At 42.9% G+C, this 27,723-nt stretch overlaps 2 protein-coding genes across 2 annotated transcripts; both read left to right on the forward strand.

Moving 5' to 3' along the window:
• Positions 1-19,939, forward strand: pkd1l1 (polycystin 1 like 1, transient receptor potential channel interacting). The gene is made up of 52 exons (XM_084939935.1): positions 1-136; positions 1,020-1,163; positions 1,295-1,500; positions 3,113-3,176; positions 4,086-4,251; positions 4,604-4,843; positions 5,061-5,193; positions 5,277-5,480; positions 5,603-5,781; positions 6,454-6,657; positions 6,786-6,949; positions 7,045-7,275; positions 7,375-7,533; positions 7,803-7,868; positions 7,948-8,127; positions 8,212-8,289; positions 8,504-8,646; positions 8,943-9,063; positions 9,169-9,304; positions 9,553-9,745; positions 10,227-10,283; positions 10,368-10,718; positions 10,800-11,027; positions 11,225-11,338; positions 11,477-11,628; positions 11,747-11,847; positions 12,111-12,309; positions 12,424-12,507; positions 12,838-13,045; positions 13,424-13,530; positions 13,673-13,772; positions 13,863-13,991; positions 14,141-14,314; positions 14,407-14,593; positions 14,693-14,784; positions 14,890-15,197; positions 15,309-15,393; positions 15,488-15,673; positions 15,758-15,876; positions 15,952-16,062; positions 16,151-16,259; positions 16,417-16,482; positions 16,692-16,777; positions 16,869-17,103; positions 17,209-17,313; positions 17,572-17,712; positions 17,844-17,978; positions 18,162-18,386; positions 18,590-18,754; positions 18,947-19,099; positions 19,215-19,312; positions 19,415-19,939. Exons 1-52 carry the CDS (start codon positions 1-3, stop codon positions 19,629-19,631), a joined length of 7,974 nt encoding a protein of 2,657 aa, XP_084796061.1. The 3' UTR covers positions 19,632-19,939.
• Positions 19,940-23,936: 3,997 nt separating this feature from the next.
• On the forward strand, positions 23,937-27,722 carry pdia4 (protein disulfide isomerase family A, member 4). Its single transcript, XM_084939131.1, has 10 exons — positions 23,937-24,266; positions 24,528-24,702; positions 24,881-25,086; positions 25,170-25,308; positions 25,399-25,604; positions 25,714-25,872; positions 26,019-26,170; positions 26,416-26,572; positions 26,690-26,923; positions 27,035-27,722. The coding sequence occupies exons 1-10, from the start codon at positions 24,191-24,193 to the stop codon at positions 27,448-27,450; spliced, it is 1,920 nt and encodes a 639-aa protein (XP_084795257.1). The 5' UTR covers positions 23,937-24,190; the 3' UTR covers positions 27,451-27,722.
• The last annotated feature ends 1 nt before the right edge of the window (position 27,723 follows it).

A 27,723-nucleotide genomic window follows, 5' to 3' on the forward strand; every position in this document is an offset into this window, starting at 1 on the left:
ATGGCGCTCTACAGAACTGAAGGGCCATTTTTGCACAACATTAGTGTATTTACTTCTCCAGCAAGACTGGAGGCTGGGAAGACTTTTGTCATTGAAGTGAAAGGAAACCTCGCTGGACGTTCCAGTCAGCCGCCAGGTCAGCTGCTGCAGTGTTTTATAACAATGAAGTTCTTTGAAATGCAATTCTTCACCCCGTGCTTTAATTAAGTTATTCCCTGATTTGAAAAGGTTTGTTTCAACTAGGAGAATGCATTAATTATTAGTTTACACTGTCAGGTATTATTTGCGTATCTGTATCTGAAATTGTTTTAATTGAATTTACTTTTATCCTACTGTGTATTTTCTGTGGTCTCACATAATGTAGAACTTGTAGTTTTGGCTTCTATAAATTGGACTTTTATTATTATATCATATTATTTCTTGATATAAATTATTGCAAGTAATATTATTCATGTTTTCACACAGGCAGACGGGATCTGTAAACTCAGTATTTAAAATGTTTTTTTCAGTCTTTTTTCCATTCTTTATTTTTTAATTTAGATTTAAATGTTTCCTTAAAAATAATTATACTTATCAAAATGTATTTCAACAGAAACTGAACAAGCAGCATCAAACATAAGACACATTTTTGTTGTTACAGTTGTATGGTGTGAAGTCATTACAAGTAACTAGTATGTGTTCAATTTTTGATATATATTGTACATTTAAACGTAATATAATTTGAAGAATTTTAATGAAAATTACTTACAATGTATTGCAAATAAATAGGTTTTTAAATTATTTTGATTGTTTTTCGTTTGTTGAGAAACCAAAATTTTCTGTATAGTTGCTAGACAATGCTCTATTCAGAAAGTTAATGGACTGCACTGATGCTTGTTAATGAGTTTAAGTATGTTGGAATATATGCTAATAACCTCTGAATATTTGTGTATTATTTCCACGATTTGTAGAATTTTAAGCACTTTATATCAAAGCTCTTTTTTTTTTATCCTTTACATGATTATTTGTGTGATTTCCAGGCATCCTGGGTCTTAGCAGCCAGGCCCTGACCTATGTCACTGTGGAGTCTCTGGGGATGACCCTAAAGGTCAACGTGACGGATGATGGCTCCTTTACTGTGTCATCCGATTGGATTTTGAATGTTGCAGGCAAATACGAAATAAGTAAGTTCACCAGAGAAAATTTAATGTGTTTGCTGGTGATTTTTTCATCAGTTAATTAATCAAGAAAGGGATCATGTATGAGTAATCCTGTCTGCTCTGTTTGTATTTTTTGTCTTCTGTTTTCTTTTTAGACATCACTGTTTCCAACCCTCTCTCGACACTCTCCTCCACCCTCCACTTGTACATTTTGCCACCCTTTCCAGGGAACCTAACGGTGTCTTTGCTCCACGGCCCCCTGAATGTTCCCTCCTGCATCCCCACGGTTCACTTGGACTCTGACGGTGTGACCGAGGGTGTGGCTGCATATCGGGCCGATCCCGTCACTCTGCAGGCGTTTGTGAGTGACGGATTAGCAGCTGAGTTCTGCTGGTGCTTTACTCACAGGGAAGAAGAAACAGCTTCCCTTTCACAGCCACACTGTCTGAACAGCACAGTGGTAAGTCACACAACAATAACTTATAAATGAGTCTAAATTAATTAACTTGTCAGGTTTGGCTTTAAAAGGAAATAGCTATTTGGGTATTTATAATGGGAAATTGATTTATGTGTTTATTATGTTAAGCTCATATATGCAGTTTGGCCTGTTTGTGATTTTCCAGCAAGAAAATATTAATATAGAAATATTATATATCTAAAATATATATAAGAAAGATGTTTTGCTCACTTGAATTGTCAGCTCTTCAAAGAATTTTATCAGCTGTGCATGTTAGCTTTAAAAAAAAAGAAAAACAAAACAACCAAAAAATATAAAATAACTGAACATTCAACATATATGACAAATAATTTTTGATGTTTTTGCCCTGTTTTTCATGTATTTTATGTATTTTTTTAATGTATTTTTAAAAAACCTTTTCTTTAGATTAATACTCATTTGGTAAATCCAGTAACTCTTTTTTTTAAACCAATTGCATCTAGAGTTTTTCCAAAAGAATCATAACGTATAAATAATAAACTAAAAATCTTGGAAAAACCGCAACAAAGAAAAAACTTTTCTTTGTTCAGATTTTATTACTCGCTTCCTGGTTATTTAGGAGTCACAGCTCAGTATGCTGAATGTGCAAAATGTGCATAATCCTCAAAATTACTGATTGGCATAACTACGTATTTGTGAGTCATTACGCAACTCTTCTACGGTGACAGGGAAAAAAGCATAAGCAAACCTTGATGTGCTCATTAAAGCTCATCAAAGCTCATCAGAGCTTAGTTTGTTCATTCAGAGCCACTGGTGTGTTCAAACTGAGATAAAGTAGAAGGTTAAGTGTTCAAACATTATTTAAGCAGTAGCCAACACCATAAATCTGCTGGGTCTGCAGAAGGACTGAAAAAAATGCTGTAACGCTAGTGAGCCAGAATGGCATACATACTTCTGATGCCGGACTGTCAGCTTTGCAAATAAGAATTCATGGAATTCCTCTTCTTGTTGAAGGAACGCAGTTTTCTGTAGGTGACTTGATTTTTTAATCTCCATCATCTGAAATATCCCTCATCCTTCAATGTACTGTCATGTTTTTTAATCTGAAAACTTAACGCTTTTCATCATTTTCAGAAGTGGACCTTCGAATCAGACGGAGTTCACGCAGTGTCAGTGAATGCATCATGCCTCTATGGGTGGAAGCAGAAGACAACACATGTTGTGAGTTCTCAGCTTTCAGTCATTAAAAAATGCAACGGTTTTGTATGAATTATGCTAGTATTAATAAATTAAAGGTGCAAACAACTAAAACATTTTATAGTTCTCTTTTGTAGAAAGGCTCAGTATGTTTAAAACAATAGCTGGGATTTTATAACCGCGGGAAATAAGAGATACAAGATTTTAAAAGCATTTTTGCTCATTGTGTTCTTTCTTCGATGAGAAGAAAAATCAAATATGAATGGAGATATCCTTTAATCTCACATTGGTGTGTGTCTTTGTGTGTGTGCTTTCTACATGTGGTCGTGTGGTCTTGCAGGTGGTCTTATCTCCCGGCTGCTCTCACCTTAAAGGGATCTTGTGTGGGAATCATTTAACTTCAGGTGAGATTGTTTCTGTGAGAGCTGCTCACCACCATGAAACACCTGCTTGTCCTCAGCCTCACACTAAATGTAGCCCCCACCTATGAGAGCGACCATGGCAGCATCACATGTGCTTACAATCTCGTTTGTTGGCACAGCGGTACCCTCACACGTCAAACCTTGATAACCTTCACACCTCCGCCCACTCCAGCTGCAATTTGCACTCAATCGCCACTGCTGTAGGACAGTATCACCTCAGAGCATCGATCCTCTCCACCGCCATCATTCATCAGTGGTGTCTCGAGGCCTACTAGGAGTTCATGCATCCGTACATTCAGAAGTCATCCATGGGAGGTCATGCCAGGCCAGGCATGTGGGGCCGCGAATTATTCAGGGTGTTATTTTCAATCACGTTGCTGTGATAAACAGGGCAACAGTGGAATGGGGATGTTTCTATCACAGGCCTTTAACCCACACAGTCAGCTCTGTTTTCAAACACAGATCGGAGTCAAGATCCAGTTGGAGACCCGGAGTTAGATATTCAAAAGCATTAGGTTTTATTTTAGAGGTGCACCGGGGTCAAACGTGGCTGCCTCGCTGCTGGTGAGCTCATCACTGCTGTACAGGAAATGCAGCTACATGACAGGAGCACAGGAAGTGGTCACGGTTTAGCTTTTCAACCACACTAGGACGGTTGCATTTGAGCGTCAGGCTGAGAATCAAGTGTTTTACTTGAGGTGTGAGAGCGTGTACAAAGAACAGGAAGCTGTCACCACAAGTGAGACTAAATCTAAAACGGTAACCACCGAGGAGTCACAGCATTGATGGCAAATGTTTCTGTCTTTTTTTGTTGTTGTTGTTATCTTTAATTAGTGTCATTATCTTTGGTGTGATTTATCTGTAATGACCATGTGTGTCTCTTATCCTTAGCTGTGAGGATTTTTGCAGCAAGGCAAGCATATCCAACAAATACAGATATAATCTTCCAAGCTGTGACTGACGTACCAGATCCAGTGTTCGTCTGGCACTTTGGAGACTACACATCAGCCACAACTACCTCTAGGACCATCACTAGAAAATACCTAAAGCCTGGCAGGTAATAGCGAGGCATGTGCAACATTTTTAAAATAAAATAATTGGAGATTTTTTAAATAAGCCAGAGCTTAAAAAGTGTTCATCCACGGACAAGGTTACATACGTTTTGTTTTTCAAATCCTGACAGTTAAAAAAAAAGTCAACAAAACTGTCACAAGGGTAAAACATGTGAAGTTGGTTTCATCCCCACATTATTACGTGCACCAAGGAGGTTATGTTTTTGGTAGCATTTGTGTGTCATTATGTCTTTAAACACGATAGCTCAACAGGTTCTAAATAAAATATGATTAAATAAATCAAACACCATGTGAATTAAACTAACCCATCTCAAATCCCACCTTTCATCACCATAGGTATAATGTGTCTGTAATCATGTCACATGGTAAGATGGCCGTTACCTCTGACATGTTCCCGGTGGTAGTCCAGAGAACAGTGAAGCTCAACAGGCTGGTCCACCGGGCCTCGGTTTTGCAGAATCATACAGTGGTGTTCAGTTGCCGGGTAAATATGGGGACCGACATCAACTTCCTGTGGAGTTTTGGGGATGGAACAAGCCGGTCTGGACAGAGCACAGAACGGCACATCTTCCACAGGTGAGTCAGAGAGTTTAACAAGACTTTAGGCTTTCATTCTCCTTGTAAACTCAAATCGAACTTTAAGTTTAGATTAAGTTAGGATTAAGATTCTCTAATTTTGTATTTTCCTTTTACAAACTTGTTAGTGTGTCTCACTATCTGTCTTTCAGATAAATATGAAAATCACATGTAGCCTAACACAAGTGTGCTTAATAAACATGTTTTTCCTCCTCAGAACGGGAGAGTTCAGAGTGGAAGTGACGGCGTCTAACCTGGTCAGCTCTGCTTCCCTGAGCAGCCACATCTTTGTTGTGGACCAGCCTTGTCAGCCTCCACCTGTCAAAAACATGGGGCCTCTTAAACTACAGGTAGCTCTTTGTCCAGACCTCACAAGTACACTATGGCGGAGCATCGTTAATAAAAGACAATACAACCTTCTCTTTGCACCTAGGTACGAAGATATGAGGTTGTCCATCTGGGTGTGACGTACGAAACGGAAGTGGATTGTGATGTATCAAGAGGCCTGCGCTACTCCTGGACTTTATTTGACTCTGCAGGCCAGGCAGTGCCGCTGCCTCTCACAGACACACACAGGCAGATCCTCATAGTGCAAAGCTATCTCCTGGAGTATGACACTTATACGGCTACAGCCAGGGTGTGTAATAATAATACAATAATACAGAAGAACTATTTAACGGCCGGTCTCTCCATTTCAAGTCGTTATTTCTGTTGCTATACGATTATTACGAATGATCGAGGCTTGTGTTTCTCCTGCAGGTTCAGGTCGTCAGCAGTGTGGTGTACAGTAACTACAGCGTAAAGGTTCAGGTGATGCCGAGCCCTCCTGTGGCTTTCATCCAGGGTGGCACCAACATCTTCCTTAACAACAGGAACACCATAGTAACCCTGGATGGGCAGGCATCTTACGACCCTGACTTCCCCACGAACCCACTCAGGTAGAAATTGAGCCCTGACACCTTTAATAGGCAACAAGCCAGAAGCTGTTGCCTCAATGAGGAAAAACGGATAAGAATGTTCACTTTCCTCTGGTTTTAAATGTTTATGGAAGTGGTCACATTCCCATTCTCACCGCTACCTCTGCTGTAAGTTTAGTGTTCAGCTCAAGGTTTGCTGAGATTTTGCTTTTTAGGTCCTCCTCCTGACCAAGGGTATCTTACTCACTATTTAACTCCTGGATCAAAATTCAGTTTATCCTATAGCGTGAGACTTTTCCTCTGCCTTGAGCAGTTCATGATGGGTGTGTTCCTGTTGCTGCAGCTGCTCACTTAGCTGCGCTCTCCAGATCCGCTCCTTCTGAAGCTGGTTAGTGAGCTGTGTCCACAGAAAGCTATTCTCTCTCGTCTCTGTGTTGCAGTTTGGGTGCCTAGAGTCTCATTTGTTTTTCGGCTGCACGTCTGGCCCACATAACATTTGCCAGTAGCATATCTGAGCTGTAATTGCCAAAAGTCGCCAGCATTGGGCTCAGCTATAACTAAATAAATGGCAAAAAATGCCAATAAATATGTAAATATTATATTTTGGTGGATTTTCCTACATCTTAGTCATTTTTAGTTGTATTTATTTCACCTTGAGAAATTTAATGTGTGTTTCTGATTTTCTCTGTATAGCTACAGTTGGGCATGTAAACCAGTGAGCACCATCACCAGCTCCTGCTTCAACCAGCACATTCCCACTTCGTCGCCGGTGCTCAAATTTCCCGCCAGCTTCTTAAAAACCAACTTTGACCAGTTCCAGTTCACGCTCACTGTCCAAAGCGGAGAGCGTTCAGCTTCATCAGAGACCTTCCTCACTGTAACATCAAACCTCATCGGGTGTGACCTCTTCATAAAGTCTCAATTGAATCATATAACCGAACAGAATCAAATAGAAGTGTTTGATTAAAAGCAGCACTTTAATTCTTAAGTGACGTTTAACATGCGCCTAAATGCATCCGATCCAGGAAGCTGTCCATTTACTGCCCTGAGTGTCGGGGAGACCGTGTGAACTGGGATCAGTCGTTCTCTGTCGGCGCCGTGTGTGAAGACTGCCACATTCCTGCACAGCACATCCAGTACACCTGGAGTCTGTACCTGGTCAATGCTTCATCCAAGCCTTTCACAGAAGGTAAATTCAGTGCCACTTTGCAAGAAAATTCCCCCAAAAATTCCCCTAAAAATGGAAATTAAATTAAAATAATAAAATCTTGTGTTCTATTCTAGTCCCGTTTTGCTACACAGTAGATCTCAGCACCATGTCTGCCATCATGGAAAGTCCTGCCACCTCTACTCTACACCCTCCTGTTACAAATGTGTCACAGAACACCCAGACGACCCCTTATTCATCTTCTTCACCCGTTACCGTGGCTACCTTTGAAACCAGAAATGGTGATGTGGACCTGGCTGATAGTGGGGCATCAACAAACAGGAGTGGAGACACATCAGACAAAGCTGGTGTGTTATTAGCTGTATAAACAAATATATATACATGACTTGGAGTGTACCACTCTGTCACTAAATGTGACTTCTTTCCTCACCCCGCAGGTTTGCCAGAGTCTAGTCCACGTGTTCTCAACAATGACGGTGTCTTATATTCCGACTACTTGATCCAAGGGGACATTAGCAGTGAAACTTCAGTGGAGTCTGACTCCTCTGCCGACTGGGACTTTTCTTTTCGTGTTCTGGAGAGTAGCAATGCGGGTGGTCGACTAGGTGAGAAAATCTAAAATCGCCATATAAGCTCAGTCTATTTAAGTTATATATAATTTGATGCTGTTAGCACAATTTAAACTGATTAAATTACAATAAAAATACAGTTTGTGAAAGAGTTTTACCAACCTGGAACCAACATGAAGAAAATTCCCATCATAAATAAATAACTTTTTCCAAATATAAAGAATATTTTTCAGTTATATGGGGCAATATTATGTTGCTTGACTGTTATTATTATTGCACTAAAGCTGGTTCTGTTACAGATCCAGATTATGGTGCTCCCTTTCCAAACGCAGAGGAAGGCGACCCAGGGATGTCAGCAGGGAGACCCAGAGGTACAGTTCATATCTACAATCACTGTTTATTTCTTATCTGAGATGGTTTTTACTGGTACTCACTCACGATCGTTCCCAGGTGAAGATGGTGAGAGCTTCAGTGCAGGAGACGTCTCGATGTTTGATATGGGATTACACAAAGATGAAGGGAGTAATCTAGTGGATTCTAAGCCTTTTGTGGCAATTCAGGCACCGACTTTGCTCGACTTACCTCGAAACCCTCTGAACAGAGGCCTCTTTGAGTCCTTTACTTACACAGGTACATTATGCAGAAAAATTCCTGCTTCTGTGCCACTGTGTCAGCATTTAGCCATCTTTTTTTCCCTTTTAAAAATCTCTACAGGAATCTCCTGTTCTTTTCTCAAGATCAAGCCCTTCAGTCTGAGGCCCAGGAGCAGATACATGTTGGAGGTCACTGCCAGTAAGTTTGGGATGGCTACATATAGACCAGCCCAGGCGAGAGTTATTAGAGATTTATAAAACAGGATAATGGGACAAAAGGCCAAAATCACAGACATATATTATTTTTTACATTTACTGCAGTACTTTAACTTGAACATTAAAATGCCCACATTGCCTTTAAAGCCAGTCTCCGTCTGTTAATGATCCTCTCGATTGTTGTCTGATGAATTGAGAATCTCAGAGCAGGCGTCTGGGCCGGACTCAGCTGTTCTTACAGACCAATCCTGTTCCAGAGGGCTTGGCATGCCAGGTGCAGCCTGTCAGAGGACTCGAGTTACACACACACTTCAGCATCTTCTGCACCTCAGGGAAGGAGGTATTTTCTGTCGCATGCTTTTAACACTCTTCCTGCTTTGATTAAAGATTTTCAAAGTGCATTTTTATTACAAGACATTGCCACTCAGTGCTTGAAGTTCGGAGCTGTCTGCCAGTGATTGAAGTAAACCTCTTCAGGGCTCTCCTTGACTCCATAATTTTAATAATTGATCACCCCAAATTTTTTGACCTTGGTCCTGGCATGCCAGTCTTCACAGAAATGTGTGTGTGTGTGTGTGTGTGTGTGTGTGTGTGTGTGTGTGTGTGTGTGTGTGTGTGTGTGTGTGTCTGCCAAAGGACTTAGTGTATGAGTACAGCTTCAGTGTAGGAGACCGACTCCCCAGGACACTGTACCAGGGGAGAGACTTCCAATACTACTTCAGCCTTCCTTCAGGTGACCCCAGGGATGACTATAAAGGTAAACACACAAAGACACACTGTTGCTTAAGGAGCATTAACAGAATTATTATTTTTCTAATATTTCCTTATTTTTTTATTGCTCTTATTACTGTTGTCGCCGCAGTAACTATTTACACAGAAATAAGAAGCAGCACGTATGGGTCAGCCACCAAACCCTGTCCTGTCACAGTACAAGTCCAACCAAGCTTCCTCAGAGACACCTCATCTTCCTCTTCCCATCATGATCCTGATCTTGAGCTGTAAGAACCCCCATGTGATCATATTATGATGATATGATATGCAGATGTCTCATGCTGTCTACTTAAGAGGGCCTGCTGGTGATTTAAATAGCACTGAGCTTGAGCACACTCAGGGATTTTATGCTGTCAGCCAAAAAGCTTCTGTTAAGAACGACTGTGTGTGTTAAACTACAAAGCATCAATCTGAGCAAGTCAACAATAATATAGATTCTATAGAACATGCAAATCCTTACTTTCACCATCTCCAGGTCGGAGTCCGGTCTGAGGAACCTGTCGGCTGTGGTGCAGCTTGGGAACAGTGTGGAGATTCGTAACTACATCAGTCTCCTCACCAGCATCCTGAACAGACTCAGCCTGGAAACAGAGGCCAACACACATGCACAGAGGCGCATGCGCACTGTGCTCATTCGCACCTTGTGTGAGCTTGAGAGCAGCGATCAGGTAAACACACTGACAGCACGAGTGATAAAACACAACAATGTTCTTTTTCTGTTTTACAGCCCCGGCTCTCTGGGAGGAAGAGCGGTAGCATTAAAATCTACTTTTGATCAAAGAAAAGAAAAATCAAGCATCTCACGTGGCTCTGAGGGGAAAGAGAAGGAAAGAGAAGAGAGCAAAAGACAACTAATAATCAATGCTCGTTTAAGCCTCTGAATGCAATACTGGTGTATAAACAGGTGGAGGTGAATGAAGAAGACACACCCAGTGCATAATGGGATGCCCCCAGCAGTCCTAGTGTACTGCAGCATAACTAAGAGAGGGTTCAGGGTCACCTGATCCAGTCCGCTTTATCAAAAAGGAAAGTGTTTTTATGAATGAGGCATGTTGTATAAAGTGCTCGGAGTGCTGATGTAGAGTAGAAAAGTGCTGTATAAGAACCAGTCCATTTACTGTTAATCATTCAGTTATGTTTCCATTCTAGGAGTCAATGACAGACAATATTTGCATTCTGAACAACCTGCTACGAGTTACAAGTCAGGTGAGTGGTTGGACTCACAAAACCAAACTGGGAGCAGGGTTGTAGATGCTAGATTGTTTCTAATACTTCCTTTATTCCTTTTAGGTGACACTAGCAAGTGCCAAACGAGTAACAGCTCACATTCAGATGATGTCCGAGCAGTTTTCTGCATCTAGCGCTTATCGCCACTACATTATAAACCAGAAGGTGCTCAATACAGCACTCACCCTGCTTTCACACAGCCTTCAGGTGGTGACTACTTGCACCTTCACACCTGACATTACACAAGAAGACTCAACTGCTGATGGAAACCTAAGAAATGATGAAAACACTCCAAACAGCACTGCAGTGAACTCATCCACCAGTGGCCACATCAAACAAGGACGTTCACCTCCAGCAAAGAAAGCGGTGATGCTCGTAGCTGATATTCTACAGGCTGCATCAGAGCTCATGCTGGTGAGACAAAACACATTTAAAACTATTTCTCCACAGTTTTAGTTTTTTAATGAAATTCATCCTCCTTTTCTTGTTTTCCAGAAGTACATTTTGTTTCATGAGACCAAGGAGCACAGAGTTAGCAGCAGCCTCATTCATTTGTATGCTGCATCCCAAAACAACACCTCCACAGTCATAAACAGTGGCTCAGTCAGGGTCTACATGCCTGCTTCTTTCATCCAGATTCTGTTTCTCCAGCATGGACCGTGTGTCCTCACTGTGCTCACCGAGCTTGCTCACAGTCCTTACACCTGGGCCAATCCTACACAGGTGAGACCTGCTCAGTAGTTGCACATACAGTGATTTAACATCTATACCATCAGTGAGACTTTTAACTCTAACCCCTTTATCGGTTTTGTTTGTTTAACATAAACTGTGAATGATACATTTTCTACCAGTTATTTCATGGTTCAGCTTAACAGGGTTAAAGGTGAGACATCTCTCTTACTTATTCTTTGGATTTCCAGGTAAGTGGACCAGTGGTTGACCTAAGTCTTTACAAGTGCAACACGAGGAGAAGGATCCACGTTTCCTCCCTCATTCAACCATTCAACACCGAGCTTCGTCACACACAAAGAAACGTGAGCTGCTGATCGTCCTTTTCTTTTGTTTGTGGAAAATGAGAGGTTCTTCATAATAAGATTTTGTTAAAAGAAATTCTTAAAACGCGCAGTGTTGTATCTTTACTCCAACAACACGAGACTGCATTTCTGCTGCAGAAAAGCTCTTCGTGGGAGTTCACCCTCCTGCGCAGCCGGGTCAACTACCACAGCTTCAACATTACCCAGGAACACTTGCTGCAGTCCATCCAGTTCACTCTACTCTTCAGACCCACGACCAAAAAGGCGTTTCCCCTCATGGTGCTCTTCAGGTATTATTACAGTACCGTGTTATACTCATACTCAGATAATAACAGAATAATTTGAATGAGTTTTGACTGAAAGATGAGACTATGGCACATATCTAACCGTGAGTGTCCACTGTATCAGGATGTTTGAAAAGCCGACTCCTAGAATGCACCATCTGCGCAAGATTTACAGGTGGGAGAGCAACACCTCACGCATCACTCTGCCCTCATCCTACCTCAGCGGTAAGACCATTTTCTGTTTCTGACTCTTCTGCCCTCCTGGTCTTTCCTTCTGTTAAATTCTCTGTCCTTTTACAAAGTATTTTTAAGACTGATCATCTATTTGTGGAGTGAAAAATCTACCCAGAATCTCAGTTAAACTTAATAGAAATCAATTGATCCATGTATGTTTTAGCTGAGTAGTATGAGTCAGTCATCTTTCGAACATGTACGTGCTTTGAGTAAGTTCGCTGGGAAATATTGTAACAAATTCCCAAAACTTCCAGCTGCAGGTGTTGGTCACTTGGCACTGCTTAATGCTGATTTTGGTAAAGCACCCAGAGCCAATCACCTGACTGAAGAGATAAGCTACAGTCTGACAGTGGACAGCAGTCTGTGTTTGTCCTGGGACGGCCAGCAGGGGGCCTGGACACATCAGGGCTGCAGAACACAGCTAGCAGACACAGATTCAGCTGTCAGCTGCAGGTAAAGCATGTGAGTGTATCTATGTGTGAGAATATAAGAAAACAAACAAACACTAGAGGACAAATCTGGATGCAGAGGTGATTAACATGCTTCTTTATATTTGCTGAATCCTAGCTGCCACCGTTTGAGACCGCTGACTGTGAAGCAGCAGCAGATCCAGAGCATCCACAGCACAGCAGATGTGAACCCGTTCCTAAGGTGACCAACCGAGACCTGGAAAATAACAAAAAACACTGATCTGCACCATATTTTTACATGCATTTTACCAAAAAAAAGGGGGGGGGGGGAAGAAAGAAACAGTAGGATTTTTTTGCTCATCAGGTTTGAAACGTAATAAAATGAAACAGGATTGCTAGATTTTTTTTCTTTTATTTGTATTTTGAAATATATCAACCTCTTGACCTGTTGAAGCTAAGTTTCTTTTGCAAACAAAATGTAGATGAAAAATAGAAATATAACATTAGTGTTGATATTTAACGCATCCTCTAAGGCATCTCTCTCCTTCTCTTTGCTTCTCTGAAACCTCAGCACATCCACTGATCTGACAGTGCTGGGCATGCTGTTGCTGTTCGTGTGCCTGTACGTCGCGGGGTTGGCGGCGTGTAAAAGAGCTGATGTTGTTGCCACGCAAAGTCAAAGGGTTCACTACCTGTCTGACAACTCTGCATCTGATCCATATCTCTACGCAGTTACAACCCACACGGGTCTCAGCTCTGCAGCCCGTATGAGTGCAAAGGCAGGGCTGTTTTTGGTTTCTTTCAAACTTATCAGCTCCTATGGTATTTAGCTGTTCTCAAAATATGCTCCTCCTGGATCCTTATGGCCACTGTATTTGTGTATTTCATTTTTTGTTGTCTTTCTTCCCATTTTCCCATTGTTTTCCACATACTATTCCCTGCATACAGAGCAGGTAAAGCAGATAAACTGTAACACTCCTCATTCTGCAGCACCTGATGCCGTTTGACATGCTTTATTAAATTATCTGAATATTTTTCGTACACTAATTCAGAACATGTTATGGATTAGTGTAAGAGAATTAATCACATAAAAAAAGTTTTTAAAAGTTTTGCTTCCCAGACTAATGTTTTTTTTTTAATCTTTATATATTGACCAGGTGTACATATCACTGTATGGTGAAGATGGGTTCTCACAGACAAAAGAATTACAAGTCCCAGGATGCACTCTGTTCAGGAGGAACTCTAAAGACATCTTCATACTTAGGTAAAATCCTCAGTGATTTAGAAACAAGTTTTTTTTCTTTGTGTTTGTGTTCAGTATGTAAGAAAAAGGGAGATAAAGCAGTGTAATGTTTCATTATCTCATTACCACGTGCTATAATCTCTGTGTCTTCTCTCCTCCACAGTGCAGCAGAAAGCCTGGGCCCAGTGTGGGGGGTTCACATCTGGCATGACAACTCTGGACCTTCCCCTGATTGGTACCTTACACAGGTGGAGGTATCTGAGGTAATAAAAAAATACTATAACAAAAACTGTTTGTGAACACACCTTTTCATTGATGAGTGGACTTTTAAGGCGGTTTGACTTGTTATTCAGGTGCTCAGAGGGCACGTGGTGGGATGCTCTTGGCTGTTTGCTGCCCAGTGCTGGCTGGCTGTGAGCAAAGGCGATGGCCGAGTGGAGAGGATGCTGCGTGTTTGCACTCAGGGGATAAACTTTGCTCAGGTACAACACTCATGTTCACATAAAAACTATTTTCGGCTTCTCTATTTGCACACAAGGCATCGTCACAGTGAGTTAACCTACACTAGACATAAAGCTTAATGTAATATTAGCTGCTGTGTCACCCCAGGTCTCCCTCTGTGTAATTGCAGATGCTGCGTCTCAAGCTTAATGACTACTTGCCTGATTTCCATACATGGGTATCCGTGTACAGCTGCCCCTCTCCCAGCTCCTTCACACATACTCAAAGACTAAGTGTGTGTCTGCTGCTGCTGTTGGGGTACGCATGTGTTGGTGCAGTAATCGTCGCACAAACGGATGATCAGGTAGGCCCTCAAAGTTGAAGATTTGGTGAGCAAGAGCTCTGAAATGCCTTACCTACAGCTCAATGATGCATCTACTTATTCTGTATTTGCAGCCGCTGTTTGCGTTGGGTTTTGTCGATGTGTCCGCTGGTGCTGTAACAAATGGGCTTGTAAGCGTGGTAGCTGTGCTGCCCGTAGCAACAGCGGTGTCTTTCCTGTTTCGACTGCGTGCGGTACAGCTGACGGGGTCACGAGTCCATCGTGTAAAATGCAGAAAGACTGAAAAGGAATATTCTGAAGGTAAATTGGTTTTCTGTGGACGTGTGGACCTCTTTTTGCATTTTGTTGTGTCCTTTCTTGAATTGTTCATTATCCTTTTATTTTATCATCTCCTCACAGACCCCCTCTCACTAAGCGACAGCACGTTTGACCACCGTCTCTCCTGGAGCGGCCTCCAGCAGTGGGATGAATCCTGGATGCAGAAATACCAGGTTACACCTCAGAATAGTTTCTGTATTCCCTTCCTTTCCATTTCTCCTCATTTTCATTCTCACAGCTTCTAACATCACTGCCTGACCTTTCTTTTTCTGCTGTAGGATGCAGACCTGTCGGTTTCATACAGTAATGCTGATGAAGCACCCCACAAAAAACAGTCTGAATTCCTTCCTGACAGCAGCAGGTTTCATGAAACCCAAAGAGCTTGTTTGTCCAGGGCAGGTCAAAAAGAGAAAGGTCTCCAAGGACGATGTTCACCAGACTCTTCCTCTGAGAGAGGAAGCTATTATGATGCCACCGACAAACTGAGAGAAAGACCAACATGTCAGCGGCATGTCTATTTGGCCTGGACTCTGTGTCTGCTGTTGTCCCTCTCCTGCCTGGTGCTCTCTGCAGTGCTGGGAATGAGGTAGTGAAAGTAATGTTCATTGTGATGTCTGCTGTTTTATCTGTTATGATAATGTATCACAGGTGTCAGTATCACGCTGTTGAAGCCTCTCTGTGCGTTTTGATGTGTTAGGTTTAACAGTGGCAAGGTTCTGCTTTGGGTCCATTCTCTTTTCATCTCCCTGATGTCTTGCATCTTCATCATTCAGCCAGCTTTGGTAACATAATATGTGCTTTTTATAATCAGCTACACAACTAAATAATGGCACAAACCTTAAATAAAAATATCATCTTGATGTTTTTCTTTTACAGATACTTGCAGTGGCCATGGCTGTCTCCTGTTGGCACAGAAAAACATCAGACTTTCATACTTTTTTCAAACTGAGGGAATTCAATATTGAGGCTGTGAAACTTTGGAGCCACAGAGGCATTAATGGAGCTGAAGAGCAGCTTACTGAGTCTGCTTTTCCCTACAAACGACACTCACACCTTAAAAAGGTAATAATCAGACGCTCATAGAGTTTAATGTTGTTCTGGTTTTTTTCCTTCTGCGATGTGAACTCGGTTATTTATCGTTTACAGCTGCTCCGAGCTCGACGGCGAGCTCGGTACCTGGGTCTTGTACGGCCACCGACTCTGGCAGAGCTGAGGAAAACTCATAGGAGGAAAAGAAGAGTGGCTGTTATTCATAAAACCCTGAGGTGTGCTTTTGCGAATGCATGCGCACCCCTCTATATTTGATGTAAGACTTTTAAGTGCTTTTCCTTCTCATGCAGGGATTTTTCTCTCAGTGTCGCCATGCTTTCCCTGATGATGTGTATAACCTATGACAGCTCATTCAGGGACCATTACCAGCTCAACAGAGCTGTCAGAAGACACTTTGTGAGGTAGCACCTGCGCACTCTTGCTGTACATCTCACTGACATTCACACTTACTTCTAAAGCAGAGAAAAATCAGATGTTTTCTTTTATTAGGAACCGTGATCATTCATTTATGTCGATACAAAAGCATACGGAGTGGTGGAACTGGTCACAGACAGGTCTGATAGAGTCACTGTACGAGCACACATCAGCCAAAACAGAGGTAAGCTATGACTTTAAGCTCCAAAGGGACTTAAAACTCCAGGTTGGTGAAGAAAACTCTGACCACGTGTTCACGTCTCTTTGATCCTTCAAAATTAAGATTAGTCATAAAGTCAAACCAAAGTGCCACATCTTGACATTCTGATGTCATTCAACAGCCACATATTGTGATTGGAGAGCCAATCCTGCAGAAGATTGAAATATCTGTCACCTCTCCAACTGAGGTTTGTGACCAAAGATGAACTGATAGAAGGATAGATTCATATTTTCTTACATTAAGGAATGCGTGACTTCCTGCACTTATAAGTACTCACAATTAGTTAAGAAAAATGCTGTACTTTACATTTGTTAAACTTGTAATGGCACTGTAAAATCTGGATTTCTAGATTCTGTCTCTGTACTTTAGTTGTGTTTCTTGCCTCACAATTTCCAGGTACCTGTTATGACTTCAACAACGCTATGCGGTCGCCTTAGTTGTTACTCAGGACCAAGCGCTACAGTTGGCTTAGGACACACAAAGTGAGAGATCCACGATGGAAACTGTTGATTAACTCACCTTTTTTTGCTTCCAAATAATGATCACACCAGCAGTTCTCCTCCTCTCCTGCAGGTCTGATTCTGCATCAAAACTGAAACTTCTGCGTTCAGCTGGCTGGTTGGACGGACGGACGGTGGCCCTGAAGGTTCAATTCACCTTGTACAGCCCCGCACCGAACTTGTTCACCAGTGTGACGCTGCTTGCTGAGCGCAGCCCCACCGGTGTCCTGCTGCCCTCTGTGGAAGTCCATTCAGTCAGAGTACATCACACTCCTACTGCCTGGGACTATGCTGTTATGGTCTGCAAGGTAAAACACTACACTAACTTATAGACTGAGTCTTAAAAGATGCTACAGATTAAAGTTTACAACACATTTGAATACATTTTTTTCTCCTTCCTCCCCTCTGACCAGCTTCTCTTCCTCTTCTTGTCTCTCATACAAATCTCATGCCAAGTGTCCAGTATGGGACAGCAAGGGCTGATTGGATACTGGACAACACCTTGCAGCTGGGTGGAAGTAAGTCTGCCCGAGACAAAATAATCATTCCAGCATAAATATTTGTAAGACTTTAGAAAGCAGGCGCACACACCAGCTCTCAGTCAGACGCACACTAATCCAAACAAGATCACGACGACCTCACTGGAAGGATAAAGTAACCTGTGGCTGTTTGTCTAACAACCCTGACAAGCAAAACACACAGAAATATTATCTGAAGGTCAAATTATCCATGAAGCACAGTGAACGCAGCTTTCTCCCTCTTTCTGTCTTTTGCAGGTCAGTGTGCCCACAGCGACACTTGTGCACTATGTGTGTCACATTTATCACTCCGCTGTTATCATGAGCGCTGCAGAGCTGCTGGAGAGAAACAACCACAGAGGCCGTGTGGACGTTCGCCTCCTGGCTTCCTGGGAACAAGTGAGAGAAATTTACAGCACCTTCTCTTGGAAAATAAAGAATAAACCCTGTGAGGCGATCATTATGAGTGGCTTGTTTGCACTGTAGTTAGAGTACATTTTAAGAATGCAGAGATATGTTTGCCTCTACAGTTTCTCCGTACTCTGCGTGGCATCATGCTCTTCCTTCTCACCATCAAGTGTGTGGCTGTGGCGAGGGTGAACAGGACCTTTGCCACCCCTGCTAAACTCCTTTCCCGCTTATTCTCAAGTCTTTTATGGCCAATGGTAAACACTTTATAACTCTCCTTAGGAAAGGTCTTCACTCCAAGCACTGTAATAGTACTTGCTGCAAAATAAAGCAGTCGACATTTATTGCACCTACATTGGTGATATTTGATATATTTTGTACTTTATGCAAAGTGTTCTTGCCAAAATGACTAGAAATTGTTGCATCTTCTCTTGTGCTAGATTTCAGGTGTGATCCTGCTGATGGCATCGTCCTGCTTGGGTCATCTGCTGCACATTCAAAGCTCCTGGGCAGTCAGCCCTATTCACGTCCTCCTTAGGACTCTGCCCTGCGTCCTCTACCGGGGACTCAGAGCCACCAGCAATAACAGAGGCCTCCTCCACTCTGATTGCGATGTATTTACCTGTGGAGTTCTGTATCTGTCTGCTGTGGTGTGGACAGCAGTGGTACATGTTTCCCATATTATTACTTTTTGTTTATGTGGTTGGTTGCTTTGTTTTGTTTTGTTTTGTGTGTGTGTGTGTGTGTGTGGGGGGGGGGGGGGGGGGGGGTTTGTAAAACTTGTTGTCAAAAGGTTGATTTCTGTAATAGACAGCAACCCTATCTGAGGTCACCTCATTGTTCTGTAAGAATCGTGTCTTTCTTGTAGGTGATTGGTGTGACGTCCTCACTGGTTAGAAGTGGCAGAAGATCTCACAGCAGGAGGAATTTGATCACCATTGCAGAACTGGCAAACTACATCAGACTGAGGGTCTCTGAGCTGACTACTGGGCAACATGAAGAAGCACAAATTGATAACCATACAGAGGGGAGGGTAAGTAACAGTTTCAAAAAAGAAGAAAAAATACAGAACAGTTAGCTTGCTTTATGTAGTTAGATATAGCTTGATTAAAAAAAACCACTCCGATTGTGGTCAGTAGCTCTTGTTTTGTTCCTAGAAATGTGCCAGTTGACTAAATTATTTTGATTCCTTCCAATATAGAAATAGACTTTTCCCTTTTTTCAGGCCTACTATCTCGAGGAGTGTGAACGTTTAGTGGACGAACTGTTGTTCAGACTCAATGCCCTCTCTGACAGCCTGCACCTCAAAGCCCATCGCTACAGGGAGGACAGTCCTGTCATCTCCCCCACACCAGAGCCCTCCAACATGGACTCACAGGTGAATCCGTCTATATATGTGCCATACAAATAAACTTTGATTGTTTAAAGACACACAAAAAAATAAATTTAAGGAGTAAAATCAACATATTTGAAACTCTGTGTGATTCTATTAGGGCTCAGCAAGGTCACAGATAATCATGAATGGCACACATTCAGATGACCAATGTTTGTTAAATCTGGGAGGAACCCCAACTATGTCTCACCTGTTCAGGTAACAGAAATAGAAAAGGCTCCACCCAGTTTGTAGGTATTATTTTTAAGCAGGTACTAAAGGTGAATAACGTAATCATGTGACTAACTATAACACTTCTAGGTCCCAGGCTAACAAGGACATCCTGCAGCAGAGGGGTCAGACTGGATGTAACCCCTCCTCCAACTTTGTTGTGGCATCTGATGATAGTTTAAAGGGCAAAAAATGCCCAGAGTCAGCAGGCAAAAGTCAGACCGCCTATACAACTTCACCACCAGAGGTTGTGGTGAAAGTTCTGGTCCATGAAGACCCTGGGAGAGCAGTCCCAGATAAACACTAGAGTCCTCATGGAGATACCAAATCATGAATTCATTGTTCACTCTTATATTTGTTAATTGTTGTAAAGGCATGTGGAATAGTACAGCACGATATATGCATAACAAACCTTCTACTTCTTTTCTTCTTGGTATCGAGGTTGTGGGTAAAAGTCATGATTAAAATGTTTGAAGCAACAAATCTGCTGTTATTAATATCCATCCATCCATCCATCTTCATAAGATAAGATAACTCTTTATTGTCATTGTACGATTGTACAATAGTACAATGAAATTGGAAAACTGTCCTACGTCGGCACTACATGTAACACAACACGACATGATACGACACATCACAACGCAGAATCAGAATCAGAAAGGGTTTTATTGCCAAATGTTGAGCAGGTTTACAACATTAGGAAATTGCTGCGGTGCTTCAGTGCAAACATACTGTCATAAATTACGCTTAAATAGACATGAAAATGAAAATAAGAATAAGAATTAAAAGTGCTAAGTAGATAGATATATACATGATATATACATGAGTGCAGGTGGTGATCAGTGCCAAACATGGAATGATGCAGTGAACACAGCGTAGGGTCATGTGTTAGTGGTGGGAACAGTCATACGGTTATTGTTCATGTGTCCAACAGCAGAGGGGAAGAAACTGTTCTTATGGCGAGAGGTTCTGGTGCGAATGGACCGGAGCCTCCTGCCTGAGGGGAGCATGTCAAACAGACTGTGTCCAGGGTGAGAAGGGTCAGCTGAGATCCGAGCTGCGCGCCCCAGTGTCCTGGAGGTGTACAGGTCCTGCAGAGATGGGAGTCTGCAGCCAATCACCTTCTCAGCAGAGCGCACAACACGCTGCAGTCTCTGTTTGTCCCTGATAGTGGCTCCAGCGTACCACACGGTGATGGAGGAGGTGAGGATGGACTCGATTCAATTCAATTCAATTCAATTTTATTTATATAGCGCCAAATCACAACAAAAGTTGCCTCAAGGCGCTTCATAGATACAGAGAAAAACCCAACAATCATATGACCCCCTATGAGCAAGCACTTTGGCGACAGTGGGAAGGAAAAACTCCCTTTTAACAGGAAGAAACCTCCGGCAGAACCAGGCTCAGGGAGGGGCGGCCATCTGCTGCGACCGGTTGGGGTGAGAGAAGGAAGACAGGATAAAAGACATGCTGTGGAAGAGAGACAGAGGTTAATAACAGATATGATTCAATGCAGAGAGGTCTATTAATACATAGTGAGTGAGAAAGGTGACTGGAAAGGAAAAACTCAATGCATCTTGGGAATCCCCCGGCAGCCTACGTCTATTGCAGCATAACTAAGGGAGGATTCAGGGTCACCTGGTCCAGCCCTAACTATATGCTTTAGCAAAAAGGAAAGTTTTAAGCCTAATCTTAAAAGTAGAGATAGTTTCTGTCTCCCAAATCCAAACTGGAAGCTGGTTCCACAGAAGAGGGGCCTGAAAACTGAAGGCTATGCCTCCCATTCTACTTTTAAATACTCTAGGAACAACAAGTAGGCCTGCAGAGCGAGAGCGAAGTGCTCTAATAGGGTGATATGGTACTACAAGGTCATTAAGATAAGATGGGGCCTGATTATTTAAGACCTTGTATGTGAGGAGCAGGATTTTGAATTCAATTCTGGACTTAACAGGAAGCCAATGAAGGGAAGCCAAAACAGGAGAAATATGCTCTCTCCTTCTAGTCCCTGTCAGTACTCTTGCTGCAGCATTTTGGATTAGCTGAAGGCTTTTCAGCGAGTGTTTTGGACATCCTGATAATAATGAATTACAGTAGTCCAGCCTGGAAGTAATAAATGCATGAACTAGTTTTTCAGCATCACTCTGAGACAGGATATTTCTAATTTTAGAGATGTTGCGCAAATGGAAGAAAGCAGTCTTACATATTTGTTTAATATGTGCGTTGAAGGACATGTCCTGGTCAAAAATGACTCCAAGGTTCCTCACAGCGTTACTGGAGGCCAAGGTAATGCCATCCAGAGTATGAATCTGGTTAGATACCATATTTCTAAGACTCGATGATTGCAGTGTAGAATTGCATCATCGTCCGTGTTGGCAGGTTGAATTTCTTCAGCTGCCTCAGGAAGTACATCCTCTGCTGGGCTTTCTTAATGACGGAGGTGATGGTGGGCTCCCACTTGAGGTCCTGGGTGATGGTGGTACCCAGGAAGCGGAATGAGTCCACAGAGGTGATGGGGGTGTCAGTCAGGATGATGGGGGGGAGTGGAGCTGTGTGCTTCCTGAAGTCCACAATAATCTCCACTGTCTTCTGGGAATTCAGCACCAGGTTGTTGTGGCTGCACCAGGACACCAGACGTTCAACCTCCCTCCTGTAGGCAGACTCATCCCCGTCCGAGATGAGTCCAATAACGGTGGTGTCATCTGCAAACTTGATTAGCTTGACAGACTGGTGGGTGGAGGTGCAGCAGTTGGTATACAGGGAGAAGAGCAGAGGAGAAAGAACACAGCCCTGAGGGGAGCCGGTGCTGATGGTCCGGGAGTCCGAGACATTCTTTCCCAGCCTCACATGCTGCTTCCTGTCCGTCAGGAAGTCAGTGATCCACCGGCAGATGGGATCAGGCACATTCATCTGGGAAAGCAACACAAACAACACAACACAGTATAATAACTTAGTAATAAAAAAGAAGAATAAGTGTATTTGTATTGCACACAAATCATCCGCTTTATGCGGGGCCGGGTCCCGGGGGCAGCAGCCTAAGCAGAGAAGCCCAGACCTCCCTCTCCCCAGCCACCTCCTCCAGTTTAATTTATCTACAAAAAGGTACATTTACTTTGTTATTTTTACCCAGTAGTAGCATAACTTTTTAAAAACTTGTTAGTACAAAAGTTTGTAACCCATCCATCCATCAATCTATTTGGAGACAGTGGCAGTGACAAAGCTTTTTACTGCACAGACTCTGGAAGTTTTTCACTCTGAGCCTGAGATCTGCAAACTCAGTGGTCTCTTTCTACAAACAGTTAAAAACTCATCTTTTTAGATTTGTGTTTGGTTAACTTTTCTTTTTTCTCTTTTTTATGTTTGTGATGTCTGTCTTGAAATGTGCTGTACGAATAAAAGTTTTGCTTTCTTACAAAATACAGGAGGTTAAGCTGGAAGTGACAGAGTTTAACATGGTCAGCTTTTCATTGGGAGTGACCAGAATTAACATGACTAGAGGGACAGATCAGGTTAAGCAGTTTGGACAGCTTGGACATGCACGGAGAAGGAATAGAGGCCAAAGGATTCTGAAGATAGATGTGACAGGCAGGAGGAAAAGGGGAAGACCAAAGAGTAGTGCTGTTCAATACTCCAGATTTTGGCATCGATCCAATACCAAGTAAACACAGGGCCAGTATTGCCTATGTCGATAGCAATACAGATACTCTTAACCTATAAAAGCAGTGTATGCAGGAAAGAGCAGATTGATTTGCAAATTGAATATCAATTTTCAAATTCTTAACATATTTTAACGGCAAAATCCCAAACAACAAAACACACCTTTTAGCATTTATGTATTTTGAAACTGTGTTTTTTGGAGACCTGGAATGGGGCTTTTAAATGTGTGTACAGACTGAATAAAATAGACAAGACAAGCAACACAAAAATGTTCAGACATTTTTCATAGTGCATCTTTAAGGTATACTTGTTCATTTCTAAAACAAAAACAAACCAACAATAACAATTCATTGGGTTACATACTGAACTCAGAGGACAGAAACAAAGTATCAATGCTGTTGACTTAATATCACTCCAGTATAAATACCAGATTTCAGCAGTGTTGATATTTGGTATGGACATTTGGAACATTTATGGAAGTAGGGAAGGAGGCCATGCAGAGGGCTGGTGTGACAGGGGAGGGTGAGATGCATGGAGGTAGATTAACTGCTGTGGCATCCCCTAAAGGGAACTGTCGAAAGAAAAAGAAGTGGAGTTGGAACAGTAAGATATGAAAATGACCCTTATGGGTTTCTGTTGTCTTCAACACAGGAAGCTGTAAACATGTAAAGACAGATCACCAGGCCTTCTCCTCCTGTTTAATGAATAATTTCCTCCCTAAATCCTCTAAACATCAGGCTAAAAATAGTCCTGTGCAGTGACAGTCATTTAAAACATAAAAAATACTTTTAAAATTGTGAAACTAAACAAACAAACGCTTTGAAAAACTTTGCCGTGAGCCAGAAAACAGTAAACAAAAGCATCCAATAGTATCTGTCAACGTTTCAGCCTCAGGAATTGAGTGGCGACGTGTGATTGGAGGACAGTCGATGATGGCGTCCAATCACGACGTGGCAAGTCAGAGAAGTTCCAGTACAGGGGAGGAGGTGGGGGTGATGAACTGTGTGCTTTCTGAAGGGCTAGTTTGTATGAAAGGTATGCTAAAGGTTGGTGGGGCCACACATCAGTATTGATCCGGGCGGCTGGTCTGTGCAGCCCGCAGTGTTTTTGATGACATTCATCAGCCTTTTTTATTAGCTAAGTTAATTAGCCGGCTACTCGTGATCGAGCAGCAACAACGGTTGACGCGGGGCCGTATCATCTGTGGACACAATGAAGAAGCTTGCTCTGCTGCTAATTGTGCTGCTTGGCGTTGCACATTTCGCGACTGTCAGCAGATGTGAAGAGGGTGAGTGTGGGCATTTGTACAACCCTGCAGCTGAACTATTTATTGAAGTAGGAAGGTCGGTTTATTGTGTTAAAATTAACGAGCTAATTAGTGTAGTTGTGTTAGCTTGCCAGCTAACAGGACCGCTAATGTCAACACACTTGAATAAATGCACTTTAGGGTCTTCACTGAATGCACGCAAGAAATGAATCCAGGCTGTGGTGGATCTGACACGGACTGAAATCAGTGTGTGCTCTGTTTGCTTGCTTATTTGGTGTTTAGATGTTGCAGAAAGCAAAGAGGAGACTGATGAAGAGGACAGTGACGATGAAGAGGATGATGAAGACGACGATACAGAGGTGAAAGAAGAGAACGGGGTGCTGGTGCTCACCGACAACAACTTCGACACCTTCATAGAGGGCAAAGACACGGTCTTGGTGGAGTTTTACGCTCCATGGTAAGTTGGATGTGCCAAACTGCTTAAATCCTTATGAGTCTGAGTGAGTTGGAGAAACAGAAGAAGCTCTGATTGTTTTCAAACTGTAACCAATGAGCCATGCAAACTTTACAGCGTGCCTCTTCCTGTCTACATCCTGTTGCATTATCTGTGTCCCTTTGTTTTTGGTATACTTTAGGTGTGGTCACTGCAAGCAGTTTGCCCCAGAATATGAAAAAATTGCCCAGACGCTCAAGGAGAATGACCCTCCTATACCTGTAGCCAAAGTGGATGCGACAGTGGCCAGTGGTCTGGGGAGCAGGTTCGATGTGTCTGGGTATCCCACCATAAAGATCCTTAAAAACGGGGAGCCTGTGGACTATGACGGAGAACGGACAGAGAAGGGTAAGAGTGGTTCGTCCAGTCTGAGCATCATTTTGTTAAACAAATGAAGCACCGGCATGGCTAATTTTATCAGTTTCCTGCAGCCATTGTGGAGCGTGTTAAAGAGGTGGCTCAACCAGATTGGAAGCCCCCTCCTGAAGCCACACTGGTGCTGACCAAGGACAACTTTGATGACACTGTAAATAACGCAGACATCATCCTGGTGGAGTTCTACGCCCCATGGTGAGTCGGTTATGAAGTACTGGTTAGATGCCATAAACTGTAGATGGTCTCTGAGGGGGGGGGAAGTAATAAACTAATTATCACCTCCAGGTGTGGACACTGTAAGCGTCTGGCTCCAGAGTATGAGAAGGCGGCCAAGGAACTGAGCCAGCGCACTCCTCCCATTCCTCTGGCCAAGGTGGACGCCACAGTGGAAAGCGAGCTCGCCTCACGCTTCGGGGTCACCGGCTATCCTACTCTGAAGATCTTCAGGAAGGGCAAGGTGTTTGAATACAACGGACCCAGAGAAACAAATGGTAGGTCACAAAATGTGTCGTATGTATACTGCGGTTTGGCACAGCATGTACATTTGGCTTCTTTTCATCCTCTAACAAAGCTGATCCATGTCTTCCACCTTCTCCATAGGGATTGTTGACTATATGAGTGAGCAGGCTGGGCCGCCCTCCAAGCAGGTACAGGCAGCGAAACAGATCCAGGAGCTCATCAAAGATGGCGATGATGCTGTCATAGTCGGAGTGTTTTCCAGCGAGCAGGATGCAGCCTATGACATCTACATTGAAGCTTGTAAGTAATTCCATAAAAATAGCGTACAGTTTTTTTTGTTTTTTTTCCCCTCGCCTCTGGGTTTTGATATCACTCATCTTCAGTTCTCTGGAGTTCTTTGGGATTTGCATATGTATTAACTGTATTCACTGTTGTTTGGCTTGCAGGTAACTCGCTAAGGGAGGACTTCACTTTCCGTCACTCCTTCAGTGCCGAAGTGGCCAAACTGCTCAAAGTTTCTCCCGGTCACGTCGTTATTGTCCAGCCTGAAAAATTCCGCTCCAAGCACGAGCCATCGTCTCACACGTTTTCAGTCAAGGTGCAGTCTTTTACTTCCAACAGATTGTTGTGACTGATTTGAATTTTGTTTCAGTGTGTATGAAACTCATCAGCATTGCAAATGGCTGTGCTTTCGTTCAGTCACCGTTGGTGCATAAATGGACTGCATCGCCTAGCAGCAGCTATCGTTTTGATTGTTGCACTACTCTGATCTGCAAATGTCAGCAGTGCTGCGTTGGGGGGGAAAAAACATTTGACATCAACACGTTCTTCTTCATAACACAGGACTCGACGGTGGTGTCTGACGTGCAAGAGTTCTTCAAAAAACACGTAATTCCTCTTGTGGGACACAGAAAACCAAGCAACGATGCTAAACGCTACACAAAAAGACCCCTGGTGGTTGTGTATTATGGCGTTGACTTCAGCTTTGACTACAGAAAAGGTGAGTAGGGTGGAGGAGTCATCTGCTTACACTTGCAACTACTGTGAATAGCAGCGACATTCATGCGGGAGGAGTTCTGTGCTGTAACACATACGCCTTGTCTCCTTTCACTTTCAGCTACACAGTTCTGGAGGGGCAAGGTGCTCGATGTAGCCAAAGACTTCCCAGAGTATACATTTGCTATCGCTGATGAGGAGGATTATGCGGAAGAGCTGAAGGGCCTGGGCCTGAGTGAGAGCGGAGAGGAAGTGAATGTGGGAATTCTGGCGAATGGAGGCAAAAAATATGCGATGGAGCCCGAGGAGTTTGACTCGGAAGTGCTGAGAGATTTTGTCGTGGCTTTTAAGAAAGGCAAGTGCTAAAATCTGTGTGGGGTTTTTGCATGAAGGACTTAACTTGTTCATTTAGAGTTTGTATTGACAGATGTGTAAATTTCACTAAAACTCTAAATTTTGTCCACAGGAAAGCTTAAACCCATCATCAAGTCCCAGCCGGTGCCAAAGAACAACAAAGGACCTGTTAAGGTGGTTGTAGGAAAAACTTTTGACGATATCGTCATGGATACCCAGAAGGACATCCTGATCGAGTTTTACGCCCCCTGGTGCGGCCACTGCAAGAAATTAGAGCCTGATTATTTGGCTCTGGGCAAAAAGTACAAGGGTGAGAAAAACCTGGTGATTGCCAAGATGGACGCCACAGCCAACGACGTACCCAACGACAGCTACAAAGTGGAAGGCTTCCCCACGATATATTTCGCCCCGAGCAACAAGAAGCAGAGCCCCATCAAATTCGAAGGTGGAGACAGAACAGTAGAAGGGTTCAGTAAGTTCTTGGAGGAGCACGCCACAAAGCTATCACAGAAGAGAGACGAACTTTGAACTTCCTCGGAGAAGTAGCAAAGAACTCTTACTGTGCTTGTGCAGAGTTTCAGAGGATGCTGACAAAACCTCTGGGAAGGTGAAGGGAATGCAGTAATTAAACAAAAATGGTGTTACTGATTTGCTGCGATGGTTACTTTTCAATCATCCTTTTAGTTTGTGTTCATTCCAAGATTCAGGTTTCTTGTTTCTGAAAGCATGTAAGCACTGTTCAAGATTAATCCTTTTTAAATAAAACTGAAAATGCCGGCACATTTGCAGGCCAGCACTGAG

Source organism: Perissodus microlepis, chromosome 9 (assembly GCF_051167445.1).
Source record: "Perissodus microlepis isolate ML-2025 ecotype Zambia chromosome 9, ASM5116744v1, whole genome shotgun sequence".
NCBI lineage: Eukaryota > Metazoa > Chordata > Actinopteri > Cichliformes > Cichlidae > Perissodus > Perissodus microlepis.